We start from the raw sequence: 19,242 nt of genomic DNA, 5'->3' as shown, positions 1-19,242 counted from the left end.
ATTAATTGAAATAGTTGTCTGTTTGAAATAAGATTAAAGGTCAAACTTTGCAAAAACAAAATTACATATTGACAAAAAACATAATAGTCATCACTCAGTTCATTTTGCGTGCACGTTACACACCTGCGTAAATCAAGGAAAACATGCATGTCCCCTGACCTAACCCTAACCTGCATGTCACTAAGGATCCCAGGAGGAGCAACACAATGCAGGTCAAATACAAAGTACCAAAAAGGAACAAAGATCTAAACAGAAAGCCGGTAAGCTCACTTAAATCCTCTTTGTGACGGTGCATTTACATAAATCCATTTAAAAGTCTGTTTTAACTAAAGGGGGAAAAAAATATTGCATATTTTTCTATTATTTATGTCAAACTTTTCATAGCTTTTTTCTATGTACCTGCTTTTACAAGTAATATGCAAAATAGTAAATGTTGGAATTTGTTTGCTGGTAATGAATGATTCCGCTCTGTGATTGCGTGTGCGCGTGCGCACGCTCAACACTAGGTGGTGCTAGAGCTGATATTATAGTGCAAGTCAAAACGTTGACACCACAGTGGAAATAACAGAGGACCCCAGAAGGACATTGAATTGGTTTTATTTTCCACAATCTCAAACATAACTTTCTATCATATCTCATTAGTTATGCAAATCACCCTGCTCTAACGCAGACATTTTTGCTTGAGATCCATACATAATATCTTATTTCATGGCTATTCATTGCATCAAATTCTAACATTACGCACACATTCTGACACACGCACACACTCATGCACAACGTCTCGTTGAATCCTCACGACAACACTGCAGTTTGACACGACCGACATGTAGAGCGGGGACGCCATCTGTTAATTTTTTTTTGTCTTACAAAATGATTTACCCAAACAAAATGGAACACACACACTGTAGTTATAGTGATGGAGAGAGTATTTACAGGCTTTTAAAGTCAGAAAATATTGCACTTATTGGCCCATTTGCATGTTACGGCGAGCGCCGCAAGCATGCTTTTTTTTAAATCTGTTAACGTAGCATTTATAACGTAGCATTTATATATATATATATATATTTATATATACTGTACATGTATACATTTATTTTATTCATAATGTCAAGGTCATGCATGTTCCTGCTATTTTGTTGCTTATACACAACAAACAAACAAACAAACTTAAAATGAGTGTTGTTGTTGTTGTTTTTTTAAACCTTTTTGTCTGTTTTTTGGCACACATATTTCATTGATTGCAAGTGTTCTAAAAAAGCCAAAAGGGCCTTAAGGACACACAAAAAAATCAACTGGTTACAGCTCACGTTTGCAGTGCCCTCAGCACCCACTAGGAGGAGCTCTTTCTTCATTGGCATGCTGACTACAACAGGAAACGATTCTAATCAACAATCAATTCCCCCACCCCATCCCCACTAACTGTGTAGTACACATCCTGTGCTGTGTCATTGTTACGACATTGTCTTTTTCAGATGAACATGTGGTTGACCTTTTTTCGGCGGCATGCTAAAAAGGGCATCGATGGAGTACAACGTGAAAAAGTAAAAACGCAAACAGAAGTCAGGCCATGATGGATGCTTAAAGGCCACTTTTTTAACGTGTGAAAACTCCCCAAAAGTTCATTCACAAACACATACTCATTGAGGAGTGCCCTATTTGGCAGCCTAACATTTAAAGTAGACATATGATGGAGATTTCACTTTTAATGGCTTGTATCCAAATAGTTGCATTCTCACTTATGTGTCTTATTTTAACTGGGGTTTAGAATTAGGGGTTAGTGTTAGGGTTTACTTTAGTGATCGGTTTATTAAGACATCTAGGAACTGTTTAAAATTGTGAAAGCATTTGCATAATATGTCTCCTTTAAATACACAACATAATCATTGTTTTTCATTTGTTCGGATGGTTTACAATGGCGTGGACTACAAATATGGAGGTTATTGACAGTGTCTCTAATAGCACATCCTGTAACTTCTTATTTGCTCGCATTAGAAAGTGACAAAGGTTAGGCGATAGCACGACAGCATTTTAATATCTCTACCACTAAAGGGCCCAGATGGCGAGGGGAAAGGGAAGAAGGATTTGTGGGGGACAAAAACACGATACAGTAAGTGGAACTAACAGTTGCAGCTGGGCTGCTGCAGCGGCGGAGCACTGTCTGTCAGTTTGGCGGTGGGCGCTCCAGCTGTAACGGCGGGGTCGCCGTCCAAGCTGTCGGACATCTTGTCACAAATGAGGTCGACGAGGCGCTCAAAGGTTTGCTTGACGTTAATGTTGTCCTTGGCGCTGGTCTCGAAGAATTCAAAGCCTTTGTCGAGTGTTTAACAAGAAATTTGTACATTTACCATTTATGTTTTAATAGTTATGCAGTTTTTGCATTTACATTAGCGTTTAGAGTTAGCAATTCCTGAAGAATAAATACAGGTACTCAATATAGTTGATTGGAGAGCTTCGTATATCTAATTCACACTTTGGTTCAAGGTGCAGCCTGCAAATAAGGTCTTTCTCACACTTACCCAGCTGTTCCGCCAACAGCCTGCCGCTATCCACCGACACCACTCGTTCCTCTTCCATATCACACTTATTACCAGCAAGCACCACTTGCGCATTATCCCACGAGTATGTTTTTATCTGGGTCGACCTGTGCACAACAACGGAAGAATACATGCTTCGGTCAAACAACAATGACAAGTTGTTATTGGGTCACCGGATTGCATGGAATCTTTTCAGCGGGAACGGAGAGATGGGCATGTTGTGAAGTTGGTCCGCCATTTGGACAGGTCAAAGGTTGAGATTGCCTCATCGTTTGTTATGTGAATCACTGCTGGCAGCAAAGGGAAAGTGGGTCAAGTGCTGTTCTGGGATGAACATGTGCACTCCTATGTAGGTTAATTTTTTCTTGTTATTACGACTGCTCCAAACATTGAGGCGAATATTTATCAAATCTTCTCAGGACAGACATGCAGAAGTCGAGAGATCTGAAGTGAAGAAAAATGCGAGTCACTAAAGCAGGTTACGCACTTTTGGACATTCGACGTCAGCAGTTCCACTTTACTTGATTGTTAAAAAGTCCTGCAGCCAAACGATGCGTCAGTGTTTGTGCAAAAGAGTCCCTGTGACTCAGTGAGGCGCATTGAGAGAAAGAGCTTAAGGAGCAAATAGCTCCTGTGGTGCTGCAGCCCCACTCAAAAGTAGGCCAGCGAAGATGAAGGCTTCCAAAAAAACAGGAGGGCAAAAGAGGCGGCAAGACAGCCAGACATGCTGTGTATGTGTACAGAGATACAGTATGACTCACTTAGAAAGAAAAAAAACATCTGTGTGGCGCGGCGGCACCAGAATAGGTGGTTTGTCGCAGACAGGATACGTATAAAAACGTCACACAGTTTAAATCAGGAGGAAAGAATGGTTGCCATGGCGATTTTTTTTTTTTTTTTTTTTTCCGCAGTACGTCGCAGGGTGCGATGGGAGGAAGCGGAATGAAAGTGACAGGCACAAAAAGTCGATACAGGGTGCAGCTTGGATTACTCTATGAAAGGCAGTGAAATTTAAAACGGGGAATGTAGCAATAAGACCAACAGAATATGGCAGTTCGGTAATGTTTCAGTTTTGGGCTCATGTGCAGTTGTATCTTGATCCTTCTTAGCGTTTTTTTGTTGTTGTTTTTGTCAGCTTATTCAAAATGAGATATATTGTCCATAGCGTGTTTGCATGGGATTTTTAACAAGCAGTTTTGTATTCACCACCCAGAAACTTGCTTTCTAAAAATGAGTGAATGTGACCCAATTCAGACGATGACACAACACAATGTGACCTTGATTAGCATTGGACATTTAAAAGTCTATTATGCACATACTGTACATAGACACTAAAAGTAAATTTGCTTACATCATGACAGCCCAAAAATAAAAGCCTACTAAATAATAAACTTACCAATCCTGCACGGCGCCAAAGGATTCCTCATTGGTGATATCATACATGAGGATGAAGCCCATGGCGCCGCGGTAGTAGGCCGTGGTGATGGTCCTGTAACGCTCCTGGCCTGCTGTGTCCTACACACACACACACACACGTACGCACACGCATGTACTGTTCACTGTCATGTGCATACATAACTGTCCATGACAAGCTGATTACAAGAGAGTATAAACCACGCAGGATGCAATGGCCGCATTTAATCGCATCCTTTGTGTCGTGTTCACCATGCAGACATCATTCTGCTGAGTGCCTCGCAATAAATCTGCACTGACACAGAACAGTGACTCAATTTTAGCGTCTCCTCGAAAAGCTCAGCCAAGCTGTGTAAATATTTTGTTTCTACGTTCGCTTGACATCAAGATAGAATTTCTTTCTCAGCTTTAATATTGGATCTCATTCGATTGTGTGTATGTAATATTGTTGATGAATCTCCAACTAGGTCATTAGAAAAAAAAATGGAATGATTTTAATTAGTTAAATCATATCAGTGGTTCAATCTTTAAGTAAATTGAGATGCAACTGCATAATCTTTACTGTGGCTGGTGTAAATCCCGCCCGGTCGAAAACCCGAACAATGCAAAATATCACCGTGGAAACAAACGCCCGCCGTTGCACCTTTTGCTCTGAAATTTCAATGAAAATGCAAATGATGATGCTTTGATGTGCTTGATTGTAGTAGAGGACGTGTGAGCTATTTGTTTACTCCTCGTCCCGTTTGCCAGAAGTTAGATAACGACAACACGAGGTCTGCCGTTTGCGCTGGGCAGTTTGTTCCGCCCACAGCAAAGTGTGTTTTGCGGGGAGCGTCTGTCTGTGAATCATGTTGGAGGGCTTTTTTTGGCTGCTCCACTTGGCGCCACTTTACCACGCTTTGCAATCCGTCGGCATGCGCATGGCTATCACCGCAGTGTGCTCGCTGTAGCTTGAGGCCCACTCTGACCTTCACTCTGCAGAGATTGAACTTGCATGTATACACACACATGCGCACACACACCACTGACCTTTTAACTGCTTGCAATGACACATAAAATATATGGAATAAAGACGTTGGAAAAAAAAAGCTATGGATAATTGTGCTTCCGTTGCTTGATTATACAGTCCAAGATGATAGTACAGTTTTTTCCGAGACTCATTAGAGAAAAGCTGAGAGCACTGCTCCGGTGATTTGTTGTCATTTAAATGTCAAGAGAATGACTGGAATGAGAAAAAAAACCTGCTGAGCCGTGCAAATGAAAAGCTGGGCTGGACGCTGACAGGAAATCAATGCAAACAGCTGACACCATCAAGCAGAGAGCGGTTGGGCGGAGGCATTTATTTTTGATACTAATTAACTTTGTCAGTTATGTTTTATAATCTAAACTAATAATATTGGAAATTACATGTTTGCAGCCATTTTTTCAGTAGCGGTGGGGAGGGGCACCGATTTGTTCAAGACAACTTTTATGAGCATAAGATCATTTGGAATTACGGCAAAAAAGCTCAGCCCTTGTTTCATTGGTATCTTGGTCTAATCTTTTTTCTGTCGCAAAAAATGGCATTTAAACAGGCTTGGGTAATTTGTCATTAAATTTAACGGACTAATTTAACTTACTGTAGGTTTGCAGTCTGGTTTGCTCCTTTTCTAAGTCGGTCTTGTCTTTTATGTCTGTGATTGATTGTGGCGCGTTGTCACGATGTATTCAAGGGCAGTTTAGGAAAAAGGGTTACAACATGTATAAAAAGAATTGACGTGCGCTAATGACTGTAAAAGTGGGGAGGGGGAGCGGAGACAGATCCGAGACAGATTTTCTTTGCTATTTTCAACATGGCTCGGTCCCTAATACTGGATCAATTTTGTGCTAAATCATCAAATATAGATAAGATCCAATAAATCGCTGTCATCCAGCAGCCATAAGAGGCTCGCTGCAAGTGTCAGCTTAGACCAATTAGAAGACGACCAAGCAGTTACTTGAGAGCAAGGAGGACATTTAACTAAAAATGCACGCATCAGACAGTCAGGATGCTGTTGAAAGCAAATCTCAGTAGTTGAATGTCATGGGCCAGCTAATTGCTGCAAAATAGTTTAACGACAAGAGATGGCGTTTTCGACAGGAACGTTGACCTTTGGCGTGAAATTCAAGAGGGAAGGGAAAATGGGTGACAGAGCAAGAACGAGACAATGTGCTTCTGCAAGTCCTAATTAAAAAAAACTTCAGCTCCGCTTCCCTTCCACACACAGGAAGGTGTGACCGTGTGAGTGTGTGTCCTTCCCCTCCTGCTGAGCGCCAAGCTAACACTTACTGAGCTTCTCTCACAAATGTTCAGACTTCCATCTGCCTCCCCAATTCCAATGAATGTCAAAGTACAAAGACAAAATACATGATTGCGGAGAGGACTTTTTGTTTCATAATCAACCCTTAAGTTTGTCATTTCGTACCCATATCTGCAGTTTGATCCTCTTGTCATTTTTGTACACCGTCTTCACTTTGAAATCGATGCCCACGGTGCTGACAAAGGCCGAGGTGAAGGCGTCATCGGCGTAGCGGAATAGGAAGGACGTCTTGCCCACGCTGCTGTTGCCGATGATCAGCAGCTTGAACATGTAATCGAAATTTTGGTCACCTCCCTCCCCTTTGCCTTTTGCATCCTGAGTGGCAGCCATCTGCAACGAAGAGAAGAGAGGATGAGGAGGCCTCTATTGAAGGAGAGGCTGGGCAACGTCGTGAAAAGGATGGGAAGGGGCTGCATTTGTAAGCAGGATACGGCTTTTACTTTTAAGCGGTCGACAAGGGAGTGGCCGGCTGGCTAACAGACAGACAAATAAACACAAATCATTTTTATTAGCAGTTCAACCTTGGAAGATGTCTGAGGGTCGTTCCATGATAATATAAAAAAAAAATTCTAAGGCTTGATGGCTCATCTGGTTTTATGATGGCCAATGGCCACTATTTTGCTGCGATTTAAAATTAGATTTTTTTTTCTTCTTCTAACAGTGTGATTTTATTCTTGTGACATTTAAATGTTTTCTCCCAACATTTCAACATTATTCTCCAAAGGTGGGTTTGAGTCACATACAAAGTACATTACTATGTGCAAGTCTCAAGTCATAACTTACAAGTCTTCAATTACAGAGGAATTAAAAATCAAGTAAGTCAAGTTGAGTCAACACCAAATTTGAAGCAAGTTGAGTGAAATCATGATGTAGATCAAGCAAGTCGCAAGTCAAGTCTTAAAATCTTGCTCAATCACGTATGTATATTGGAGTGATTTTCACTGATCTAACACAAAAGTGCACTTGTTACATTTAAATGAACACACAAAAAGTACATTTACATCTTTAAATATTAAACAGCTTGAGGCTGTTGAAGAAATACAGTACAGTACTTCACCAATGTCTACATGAGCATTTACACCTATGTGTATCTAACACTATTAGTGACAACTATTGACATGTTATACTGTATAGTATTTGAACGTCAACGTGTACCGTAATGATCACAGATACAACCAAATTATGTTTTGGTTTCAATCTGTTTCCGAAATCTGTGTGTGTAAATGAATGATGAATGAGAGGCATAAACGATGTATACTGTGTGGGTTGTTGCTTTATGAAGTTTAGTGAAGCTGACGTGCATTACAGTTTTGCTCTGGCATGTTGTTTGGTGGAATTTGTCAAGCAAAATGATCCAAAACCCCCCAAATAGTACCATCTGTTGTATTAGGTGGGGCACCGCAATCCCTGTCCCTGATGCAGAGTCACCAACTGAATGCTTCATGTAAATACAATAACCTTCTCTCACTATGTTTGACCTGCTCGTTTCTACGTCACCAACCGGCCACTTACCGACACACACAGACACACAACGACACATGCACACAAACACAATCATCTTTGCTCCAAGGTGAACCGTGCAGGCAAAAGCACCGCATTCACTCGTGCCAAACATATGCTGCCTTGCTGTCAATTTAAAATAGAAGAATTTTAGCATCCACTTTGCATCTTTTTGTCTACTATGACAAAAACACATGCAACCATTGAGAAGCTGTCATTTACACACACGACTAATAAATGAATAATGAATAAAAAGAATGACACGATGTGATAGGAATGGAGGGGGGGGGGTAAAGGGTGTTGGTAGTGGGGAGGGGGGCATACCGGCTAACGCTAGCGAGGTCATTTATGACGAATTATATGAGCCATTCACAGATGAAGCCAATAGACATGCTGATAAACAAACCTGTCTCCAAGGACTTTGGCTCGAGTTCAATTTGTGTCAAAATGATCCTCCTTTGTTTTAGTCAATATTTGTTGGGTTTTTGTTATTTTCCGTCTTTTTTTCCCCCCTCTCCTTCTTGCCCACTGCGCCTCGCTCGTTGGCTGTGTTGAAGCAATTTCAGCACCAGGGAGCTGTTCCCTCCACCTCCCCCTCCCTTCTCGCTTTCCCCTACCCTCCTCTCTCCTGTGACAGTACGAATTGCTACTGACGTCATCCATTGTCAAGTTGTAGTTTTCTTACGGCTCAGACACGGAAGCGCATCCAAGCCGAAAAAAGGAGTGTTGACTACATTTACCAGCATGCAACGCGGTACATGCGTACATAACTGTGATTTAGGATCACAACGGAGTGTGATAAATAACCTCACGGCTTATGTGTCATGAAATACCGCTTCCTTACCTTGCCGTACAAGTCCATTGTGTTTAAATGACTAAAGATGAGGACATCAATAACGTGATTGCATAAGCTTGAAAACTACTATTGTGCGCCTGTCAAGTGACAAGTATGGGCGATTTTATGGAGCTTGGAGTGGTCTGTGATAGGACGAGTGGCCGGAAAAGTGTGCTCATAGGCCGGCTACGGTGAGAGCTGCCCTCCCCCGTAATGGTGGCTCGGGCGTTGAAGTCTACGCAGTACAGTCGCTCCAGAAGCAGGTAAGGTAGGCTGCACTAACAAGCCTGCTTGTGAATTGCAGCGTTTTTATGAATAAACAGCATATTAAATTTTTATTGTATTTGGATTGTGTTCAGATTATTTAGATTTTTTTTAAAATATTTCAATTTAATTTATTGTTATAAATATCTAATTTTACATTACTTGTCTAAATATTTAATATTATATTATGTTGAATCTATTGCAATGTTTTTAATTATCCCTATGGGTGTGGTTTGCAATGTTATGATTACATATAGTTCTTCAAGTATTTTTAACTTCATATGCATGTTGGCTGCAAGAAATCAGAAAGGACCTATATAGTTGTGAGAATACATCAAAACCTATATTTGTGAAGAAAGGTTCTCTTGTATAATAAGTGTTTATGGCATAGATTAGCTTGTGCAGATGTACCTAATGCAGTGTCCAGTGGGTGTTATTAATTGATGTATGTTTACTTTTCTCTAGGTGCCCTATTTGCCCTCCTGTAAGGATCAGACATGGAACATCATGAAGCTGCTTGATGGCCGCACAGGTCGCTTAGCAGATCTGGGATCAGGAGATGGGAGAGTGGTGGGTGAGCTGCTATGCCTAAGCGTGAAGTGTGTAATGTATTGCACTGTAAAGGTAATAATGGTGGAATTGGACTCCAGGAAGAATCGTAGTGGCCTCTGCCAAAGCTAATGCCAATCTTAATAAATGAAATTAAATGCACCCTGTGATTGACTTGCAATTAGCTCAGCGCCATAGAAAATCTTAAATGACATGGAGAAATGTTGTCATCTCTCAGGTGTTTGCTGCCTCCTCTGCTGGCTTCAAGTGCACTGGCTTCGAAATTAACTCCATTCTTGTTGCGTATGCCAGGGCAAAGGCCCGTTGGACCGCATTGCCTTCCAGCCAGGCTATCTTTGTTAAAAAATACTTTTGGAAGGTAACGTGGATGTGCTATTATTTATTTATGGATCTTAGACTAACGGTGAATTTTATTTCTTCTACCCATAGACGGATTTATCACAGTACAACAACGTGACGGCTTTTCTTGCGACAGGAGTGGTGAGTTAACGTTTTCCTAGCATTACGCAATAGCACTTTGGCTGATGCAGCTTCTCCCGATGGTTGGACAGATGGAAGTGCTCGGAGAGAAGTTGCTGAAAGAGCTTCCTGACGATGCACGAGTCATCGCTTGCCGCTACCCTTTCCCCAGCTGGCCTCACCAGTCCACTCTCGGCTCAGGACTTAACCAAACGTGGGCCTATGACATTGGCACTGTGAGGTCCAGTCTGAGGCAAAATGTCAAATAATGTAAGGAAGCAGGAGGTCACTCAAGTGACCCTCAGTTGTGCAATGTTTTTTTTTTTTTCATTAATTAAGATTAGGGTGATTATTTAAGGGCCTGAATGTTTGGAGTATATCTGAATGTCCTGCATGAGTCAACCACCTTCAATAAGACAAATCATTTCCTGCTCGCATGTAAATTTTAATATGTGAAAAATTAGCAGGTTAGCTTTTTTTTTTTTTTTTTTTTTTAGTGTGGTTCTTTAACACATCTCATTTGTTTGTCCTAATTACTTTGAAATTAAATATGAAAATACTGTAATGGATTTTTAATGACTTTTCCGGTTATATCTTAGTGGACATAACTAGTACTTGTTTGGAATAATGTAGATATAATTAAGTGGTTGTTTGCACAGTGGGAAGAGGTACAGAAGCCTGCGCTCCCGCACGACCAGACTCTCAAACAGCTTCGTACACCAGGCTGTTAGGATCCTGAACTCGCTCCCCCGTTCTGCGTAGCGTCTTGTACTTTTACTGTCTGAACTGTCTGTATGCACACTGGCTCTTATTTGTTGTGTTATCTGTTTATTTATTATTTATTATTACTCTTATTATTTATTGTTTGTGCCTTTTTGTTTATGATGTTTTTTACTTTTGCGCTATGCTTGCTGGCTCCGTTTTGCTCCTCTTATTTATTGTGTTATCTGTTTATTTATTATTTATTCATCACTCTTACTATTGATTGTTTGAATTTTTTGCCTTCTTGTTTTTATATTGTGTCGCGTACTTGTATGTCTATCGTGTTATGTGTCTCGTCACCGTGGGATAGAGAAAAACGTCATTTCGGTCTCTTTGTGTGTTGTGACGTGGAGAGATTGACAATAAAGCTGACTTTGACTTTGACTTTGACTTTGATAAAGAATATTAGAAACATTGAAAAACTTAGCTTGGTAAAAATTGTGAGAAAAAAAAGAAAAAGAAAAAGAAAGAAGCATGAACATATTTAGAAGTTCCACATAAAAACTAATCCACCACGTACGAAAACATGCAAGGTAATATGCGCATTCCATTTACCTAAACTGAAATGCACTACACGCGTACAACCACCCAGGGGGCGTTCGTGCTCCAAACAGCTGCAAAGACGGACTCCAGCCAGGACTATGTGTGAGGACGACTAAATACATCAGCCGCATATCTAATCTCACCTAAATGAAAAAGATTTGCTCAGAATATTCCAAATGAATTCATTTTCTGTGTGATTTTTATTTTACTACTAATGCAAGAAAAATACAGTCACAATCATCAAACACCTCTTTAGAGTTATATATAAAATATAAATGTATTTACTATGCCTGTTTTGGGCTGTATTTTCATAGCAATGGACGTAAGAGGAATGTTGTGACGCCACAGAAGGGGCGGAGTACAGACGGCGCCGCAGTATAAAACCCAAGTGCGCGCTCTGGATATGCATTGAGAGTGTAGAAAAGGGCAAAGGCAACTCTCATAATTCACAATAAATGGAAGTACAGAGGACTATCGGGCTTCAGCAACCAAAGAGCGGCAACATGTGCGAATCCACACCGAGGTCATGCGAGCCTCGGCGGAAGAAAACCGAGGAGCCCGGCGCTCCTCCGGAGACGTCTCGAATCATTACCGACCCGGCCACCGGCAAGTGCTACTGCCGGGGCAAAGTTCTGGGAAAGGTATAGAGAAAGAGAGAGAAAACTTTTATCTATGCAATAATTCAGTCATTCATATAAATAATATTTTGTCTTTGCAGGGCGGCTTTGCCAAGTGCTACGAGATGACCGACCTCTCTACCAGCAAAGTTTACGCAGCCAAAATCATCCCGCATGCGCGCGTCTCCAAGCCGCACCAACGGGAGAAGGTATAAACAGTTGTCTCCACATTTAATAATCACGATTATTTTTTCAAAAGTGTTTTTAACCATTTTGATGTTTTTTCATGTCTAGATTGACAGAGAAATCGAGGTGCACCGAATACTCCATCACAAGCATATAGTGCACTTTTACCACCATTTCGAGGACAAGGAGAACATTTACATCCTGCTGGAGTACTGCAGCAGAAAAGTTAGTCACATGCACAACTTTAAAGCATGGGGGCTTCATGGGCAACCTTTTTCCTACTGTTTTCCTTGCCTGCACTCCTGTCCTGTCCTATGCCATCGTATTGACTACTTGTTGCCGCCTTCCCTCACACGGCGTAGCACTGTGCAAGTAAAGGCATGCAAATCTAGTATTGTCCATAAATCTTTAACCTGTCGATTCACTGAGTACTGACCTTTTTTGTCATTTGTTGTGAGCATGAAGTGGATTTTTTTTATCATTTCATTTGGGTTCTACCCATTTTTAAAATTTTATGGTAGAAAAGAAAAATTGATCTGCACTGCAGCAGATCAGTGGCTTGTCTCCTATATACATATTTGTTGTAGCCATCCCACCCATCCATGTTTGCGTTGCACCCTGACTAGTCTGCATTTCTGCCCTGTGGCAAATTGGATCCCTGACCCTTCTTCTTCTTTTTTTTGCAGTCATTAGCACACATCCTGAGGGCTCGCAAAGTGCTCACCGAACCTGAGGTACGCTACTACCTGCGACAGATCGTCTCTGGCCTCAAGTACCTGCACGAGCAGGAGATCCTGCACAGGGACCTCAAACTGGGTAAGTCTTTCGTGCGTGTCGAATAGAACAGGAGCCGCGTCAGCTCGCCCTTTCTAATCTTTCTCACTTATCCCGTGTAGGTAATTTTTTCGTAAGTGAATCCATGGAGCTGAAGGTGGGCGACTTTGGTCTGGCAGCCAAGCTGGAGCCGGCGGGGAACAGGAGAAAGACGATCTGCGGGACTCCCAACTATCTATCCCCCGAGGTGCTGAACAAGCAGGGCCATGGCTGTGAATCAGACATCTGGGCCCTTGGCTGTGTAATGTGAGTAGACTTCTAAATGAGTCCTAATGTGAACCCTCAAAGTGCTGATTGTATGAAACGGTCCGGAAGTCCAACTTGTATAACTTGAATTGAATGGTTGTAAATGAGGGTGGCATATGAATAGTTTTAGATAGCTTACCTTAACCCCATGAACAAAATCACGGTAGAAAATAAATGGATAGAGCCTTACAAGCACCATCTATCTTTTTCCAGGTACACAATGCTCTTGGGAAGGCCGCCGTTTGAAACCACCAACCTGAAAGAGACGTACCGGTGCATCCGCGAGGCTCGCTACTCGTTGCCTTCCTCGCTATCACCGCAGGCCAAGCAGCTTATTTCCAGCCTGCTGGCCAAGGTGCCAGAAGACAGACCTGACCTGGAACACATCTTGAGACACGACTTCTTCACACAGGTGATTTTCCAAAGAACAAAACCTCCATCCGCTACATTCCTTCCTTACAGTAAGATGCTGACCCACTTTGGTGTCCCCTTTGCAGGGCTTAAGTCCTGAGCGTCTGTCGGCGAGCTGTTGTCACTCTGCACCCGATTTCCACATTTCAAGTCCCGCCAAGAGCTTTTTCAAGAAAGCTGCGGCGGCTCTCTTTGGAGGCAGACGAGACAAGGTCAAATACTACGAAACTCTGAGTGAGTAAGACTCATTTACCGATCACCGTGAATTCGGTATTAATGATAGGGTTACAGTAATAAAATACGGATGTCTTGCTCTCACCAACCCGAGGATGTAAAAACGCTGACTTGTGGGTCCCATTAGGTGAAGGGACCGTTCGATTTCTAATTTGGTTTATGTTACATTTCCCAGCACGAGTGCTGCCGAAGGCCCTGGGCAGATTAAATTGGCATCTAGAGGCCGAAATCAGATTGAACAGTCTAAGATATATTTCATGGACAAACACACTAGAATGAAGAGAATAAATTGTTGGAAATAAATTAATATCATTTTGTATTTGGGTTATTGCTTCAAATGACCAATTGAGAAGTCCTTGAGAGCTGCTTACAGCGAAGCACTTGTGTAGTTTAGCATTACATTGCATCAAATATATTTTCTCTTGCAGATAAATTAACCAAAGAAGAAGAGGAGATCTACAAGCTGCAGCATGACCTGGAGCGAACTGTCATCGGCCAGCAGCAGTGCAAAAAGACAGCCGAGGTATGAATGAATTATTCACACTTGCAATTTTGATACGGTCCCTAAGTGAGCAAGTTATTCAGAAAGCTGGTTATTTTCAACCATTTTGAGTTGAGTCATAGTGGGAGGAGATGAATCCTACTCCATCGCCATCGCACATTTTCAAACGCTGTCGTCATTCATTTCATCCGCCTCAGAATGGAAGTCAACTTCCGCCATCTGCCCAAAGCCCCGTCGCCCTGGCAACAGAGAGCCGATCCCTGACGACGACGCGAGATACCATCCGTTTAATCGTCAGGGGGAGTCTGGGGAGTTGCAGCAGCAGCAGCGAATGTGAGTTCTTACGGTGACATTTGTAAACTGGACATTTCGTTAGGTACACTTTACAATCTATTGACATGTAATCAAAGAGACATAAAAAAATCCTGCATTGTGCCTCGTTATACTTTTCGTATTGGTGGTACACGCTGCTGCCTTTCACGCAGGCGACGCGACGGACTCCATTTAATAATTGCAGGACTTGCAGTATTTTTCTTTTGTCTCGCTGACTGACAGCACTGTGCAGGTGTACCTAAGGAAGTGTGACCGTAAATCAAAACATGAAATGCTTAAATCCATACCCTGTCGTCCCTGAAGGTTTAGAGTACAACACCACGGGGAGCGTCGCCGATACGGTCGCCGGTGTGTTGAGGGGGTGCCTGGAGAACATGCCGAAAGGTGAGTCAGCCATATGCGACGGACGTATCCAACAGTTTTGAAGTTATGAACCGATTTAACTGGTGGGTTGGAGAGCGATAAAACCTTCGCCGCACCAACTCAAAGGCTTCAAGCCGATGATTATAATTCTCAACTACATAAAGTCTGTGAAGTTTTATCACTCCCTAAAGCAACTGCTGACTCGTTCTTTTGCGGATGTGCAGACGTAGAGGCGCTTTACAGTTTTGCGTAATTTATGTTCCGATGTAGCTACGTGACTTATCGATTCCTCCTACCAATATGGATCGTAAAAAATAAGGCCTACCACCAAACTGACACCTACCCCCATCCACAGTGGTGCTCTCTTGCTAATATTTGCCTCAGTAAATGTCAGCACAGAACAGAAACGTACAGTAACTTATGTTTTGCGATGCCTTCAGGTGAACTGCAAATTATGCTTTATTAATCTTTCCCAAGGCCTCCACTCTAATAGACATCTGCCCCGTCGCCCAGCCACCATTTACCGAACAGAACAGAACATTTGTGATATTAGTGCACTTATTTGATAGTGAGGAATAGAAATTGCACGCAGTCCTCTTGGTAAATGTATTCTAAACCGCCCGTATTGTTCTTGTTGTGTTTCGCCCTGCAGCCGACAACATTCCTCAAAGTGCAAATAGTTGCGGCCTTCAATGGGTGACCAAGTGGGTGGACTACTCCAACAAGTACGGCTTTGGATACCAGTTGTCCGACCACACCGTGGGCGTTCTCTTCAACAATGGCACTCACATGAGCCTCCTGCCAGACAGAAAGTACGTGCCACTGCAAATGTTGCGTGCGCCATGCAAATGTTGCTATTCAGACGCTGCCAAAAAAATGATAATCATACTATTTGAGCTTTTTGCTCAAATCAATGTTTGTCTGACTCCCGTTTTATCTTCAATTCATCCCTAGGACAATCCATTATTATGCAGAGTTGGGCCAGCGCTCTGTTTTCCCCACCTGTGAGGTTCCTGAACACTTTGTAGGCCAAGTGACTGTACTCAAGTACTTTTCCCATTACATGGAGGAGAACCTCATGGATGTAAGTTGTTCATTCCGTTTCTAAATAATAGCATGCCGCGGCCTGTCGGATGCTAACAGTGTTGTGTTTCTAGGGCGGCGACCTGGGCACTATGACGGATGCACACATGCCCAGACTCTATCTGCTTCAATGGCTCAAATCGGACCGCGCCCTCATGATGCTCTTTAATGACGGCACTTTCCAGGTAAACACTGCAGAGGAAAACATGGGTGGTTGCCAGGAGCAGCAAGATAACGCCCTTATATCAACATTAAAGACAGAGAAATTTCTCTTGGCAGATCTGACATACAGTCATTTGTGCTTTTTCAGGGCTTTATAATGTTAAACCGCCAAATCTGCGTCAGAACCGCTGACACATACAATTATCATGAGAATCAGATAAGATTTGACAAAGACGTTTGTGAGGTTCTTTGGGGGAAAAAAAGAAAGACAATGAAACCATTGTCATTGTGGAATGGGCTGTAGCCTGTAGCATATCTTTCTTGAGCACATCAGCTGCCTCTTAAAAACTGTAGGCATGGATACATGGAGTCAAATAAAATCAGATGACTGCACCAGGATGTTGAGTTAAAAACATTTTGGCCATTATTAACTGTCATTTGTCATTCTTCCCAAAGGTGAACTTTTACCACGACCATACCAAGATCATCCTGTGCTGCCAGAAGGACGAATACATGCTGACCTACATCAACGAGGACCGCGTCTCCAAGACCTTCAAGCTCAGCTCGCTGCTGGCATCCGGCTGCCCCGCCGACCTGCGCGAGCGCATGCTCTACTCGCTCAACATGCTGCTGCAGAGGTCCAGCTAAAGACCCTACCCTGCTTAAATATGTGCATTCGACACATGGACTAACACATCCTGCAGAGCTATCGGAGAGCAACTGCGCAAGTGGAATTGTGGTGTGACAACAGATTGTGGATGATAAAGGAACTCCATGCAAGAGAGAAGAGATGACGTTTGACTGGAGGAGAGTATGTTGGACCCGGGAATGTTGGTACGATCCAAATGTGTTGGACAAAGAGCGAGAAGGAGGATGTCTTTTGGAAAGAGCGAACAGCTGGGCTGGCTCCAGCTTGAAAATCGAAAAAAGAGGCTGCAAGACGGTCTCAATATTGTAAATGATGTACAGTGTAAGATAACCTGCCATACAGAAACATGCTAATATGTGTGTGGTTGGGCCAAGGTTCAAATGGTGGTAAAAACGTGTACATCTGTTTGTGTGTTTATCTGAGTCAGTGTGTGTGGGAGGGTTGTAATTTCATGCAAAAAAAAAAAAAATGATACAGCGAGTTCTTTAATGACGACTAGACTCAGCGCACAGGGGTGGGAGAGGATGTTTTCTTTTTCCAGAATGCTTAAAGAGCCATCATCATAATTATTATGGGGAAAAAAAATACGACATAACTTATTGTGTACAAAAAGTGCCGTATTTATTTATTTAATAATAAAGTGCATTTTCTTATAAAAAAGGGAATATGTGTGAATTTTTCTTTTCTAATAATATTTTACCTATTAACTATAATATAAACAAAACTGGACACCATTTCACTGTAATATGAGCAAACATACAAACTCGATCAAAGCACGATTTCTACCGAATGCCAATTTATCTTCATATCTCCCTTATTTTTTTAAACAAATGTTTCATGCAGCAGTTTGGAAGTTGTTTTCCCACTCCAAAGCAATTAGTTGCAGAGGGGAATAAAAGCTAAATGGACCATATTGACAATCTTGTCTCTTTCCGGTCTAAATCAAAGCAAGTGCGATATCTGAACATGAAGTAGATAGAAGAGGTTGTCAACAATAAAGGCCCATCTCTTGTCTCTTTCCGGTCCAAATCAAAGCAAGTACAATATCTGAACATGAGGGTTTGTAGCACAGAAATGAGCTAGATAGAAGAGGTTGTCAACAATAAAGGCCCATCTCTGCAAAGATGACCTGATGTGACTTTGACTAACTTGTTTCACTTAGACATGATTTAGGTTAATAAGTCGTGCCTGTCTCCAAATGAATTAACCAATTTGTTTACGTGATCAAACATACTGCATGAGACTTATTAGCATGTGAAAGAAACTGGCTAAAGTATTTGTATTTTATTTGTTATATGGATTTTAAACTCTCACTGAGATTTATGTTATATAAATGTCATTCAGTTTATTTATGTTTTTACATTTTAATTTTATTTATCATACAAATATTGATACTTCATGTGGACAATGAAACTTTACTGTACAAATTTTATTCCTGCAAAGAGGAAAATGTGGTAGTTTTTGCTCTCTAGACCTCCTACAGCTCACACTTTTTCATCCGAATGTTCAATTGATTGTTTAGTTGCACACTTCTTCACTGCTGCATCTTACTTAGCAATGAAATGTCTGCCGTCCAACCTAGATACTTGAGTCATCCACTTCAAAAAAATATCAATGCTCAGTGGAGCTCAATAATACATGGTTCAAGCGTAGACATACCCACAGAACAGGAAGTAGCGCTCCACGTGAAGAAAGGAGTAGGAATTATTCATGCGGTGATACCTCCAGGGTCCCAGTGCTTTTGACGGTAATGGACGCTCCGAATAGAATGTTGATGTTGACTTTGCATGGCATTCAAGGGCGTTTTGACTTTGTGGCCTAACAAACACAGACCAGCATCTGCATCAGATGCATGCAGACACGCACCTGAGAACTCACTAACAGTGAGAAGAAAAGGTAGAAGGATGTCAAATATACAAAATTAAGGACATAAAGCATGATTAATATTGGTAGAAATAAAAATCCCCACAAAAATACAAGGAAAAATCCAACCAAAAACACAATAAAATCCACTTTAATAAATCCACCAAAAAACCGCACATAATCCACAAGACAGAAAATACACAGTAGAAAAAAAAAAAAGGCAAAAATCACATAAAAGCTACACAAAACAATATACAAAAACAAAACGGCACAATGAAAACCCAAAAAGTGAGCAAAAAAAAAAAAAAAATAAGGAAAAAAAAAAACATAAAACAAAACTCACAACAAAAAACTCATAAACTTGCATGTTTTTGGATCATAGGAACAAGCGTAGGGGGGAAAAAAACTCCCCAAAAATCCGCCAACATGTGAACACAGAACTTCAGACCAAGCTGATGTTACTTGTTTAGACGCCGTTACCGTTACTAACAGTGAAACGCGGCACGTTACTCGCCAATCAGCTTCGCGCAGGTGACACAT

General features: G+C 41.7%; 3 protein-coding genes across 4 annotated transcripts; 2 read left to right on the top strand and 1 right to left on the bottom strand.

Moving 5' to 3' along the window:
• Positions 1-599: 599 nt before the first annotated feature.
• rab3c (RAB3C, member RAS oncogene family) lies at positions 600-8,765 on the bottom strand. 2 transcript variants are annotated; one of them, XM_061279639.1, is made up of 5 exons: positions 8,631-8,765; positions 6,392-6,616; positions 3,931-4,049; positions 2,517-2,641; positions 600-2,308 (listed from the first exon to the last, which is right to left on the bottom strand). In XM_061279639.1, exons 1-5 carry the CDS (start codon positions 8,646-8,648, stop codon positions 2,118-2,120), a joined length of 678 nt encoding a protein of 225 aa, XP_061135623.1. In that variant the 5' UTR covers positions 8,649-8,765; the 3' UTR covers positions 600-2,117. The 2 variants fall into 2 exon arrangements, with proteins under 2 accessions (XP_061135623.1, XP_061135624.1); XM_061279640.1 differs by lacking the exon at positions 8,631-8,765 and adding an exon at positions 8,193-8,342.
• si:dkey-190g11.3 (uncharacterized protein LOC567059 homolog) lies at positions 8,658-10,555 on the top strand. Its single transcript, XM_061278412.1, has 6 exons — positions 8,658-8,684; positions 8,774-8,884; positions 9,351-9,455; positions 9,673-9,813; positions 9,885-9,935; positions 10,007-10,555. Exons 1-6 carry the CDS (start codon positions 8,658-8,660, stop codon positions 10,181-10,183), a joined length of 612 nt encoding a protein of 203 aa, XP_061134396.1. The 3' UTR covers positions 10,184-10,555.
• Positions 10,556-11,612: 1,057 nt separating this feature from the next.
• plk2b (polo-like kinase 2b (Drosophila)) lies at positions 11,613-17,504 on the top strand. Its single transcript, XM_061278995.1, has 14 exons — positions 11,613-11,860; positions 11,938-12,045; positions 12,131-12,247; positions 12,709-12,838; positions 12,919-13,102; positions 13,316-13,514; positions 13,600-13,747; positions 14,176-14,270; positions 14,447-14,582; positions 14,886-14,966; positions 15,598-15,757; positions 15,900-16,029; positions 16,103-16,213; positions 16,647-17,504. Exons 1-14 carry the CDS (start codon positions 11,675-11,677, stop codon positions 16,836-16,838), a joined length of 1,977 nt encoding a protein of 658 aa, XP_061134979.1. The 5' UTR covers positions 11,613-11,674; the 3' UTR covers positions 16,839-17,504.
• The last annotated feature ends 1,738 nt before the right edge of the window (positions 17,505-19,242 follow it).

The sequence above is a fragment of the Syngnathus typhle genome, linkage group LG5 (assembly GCF_033458585.1).
Source record: "Syngnathus typhle isolate RoL2023-S1 ecotype Sweden linkage group LG5, RoL_Styp_1.0, whole genome shotgun sequence".
NCBI classification, from domain to species: Eukaryota; Metazoa; Chordata; class Actinopteri; order Syngnathiformes; family Syngnathidae; genus Syngnathus; species Syngnathus typhle.
Note: the sequence above shows the minus strand (reverse complement) of the source record. Positions and strands in the feature narration are given on the sequence as shown.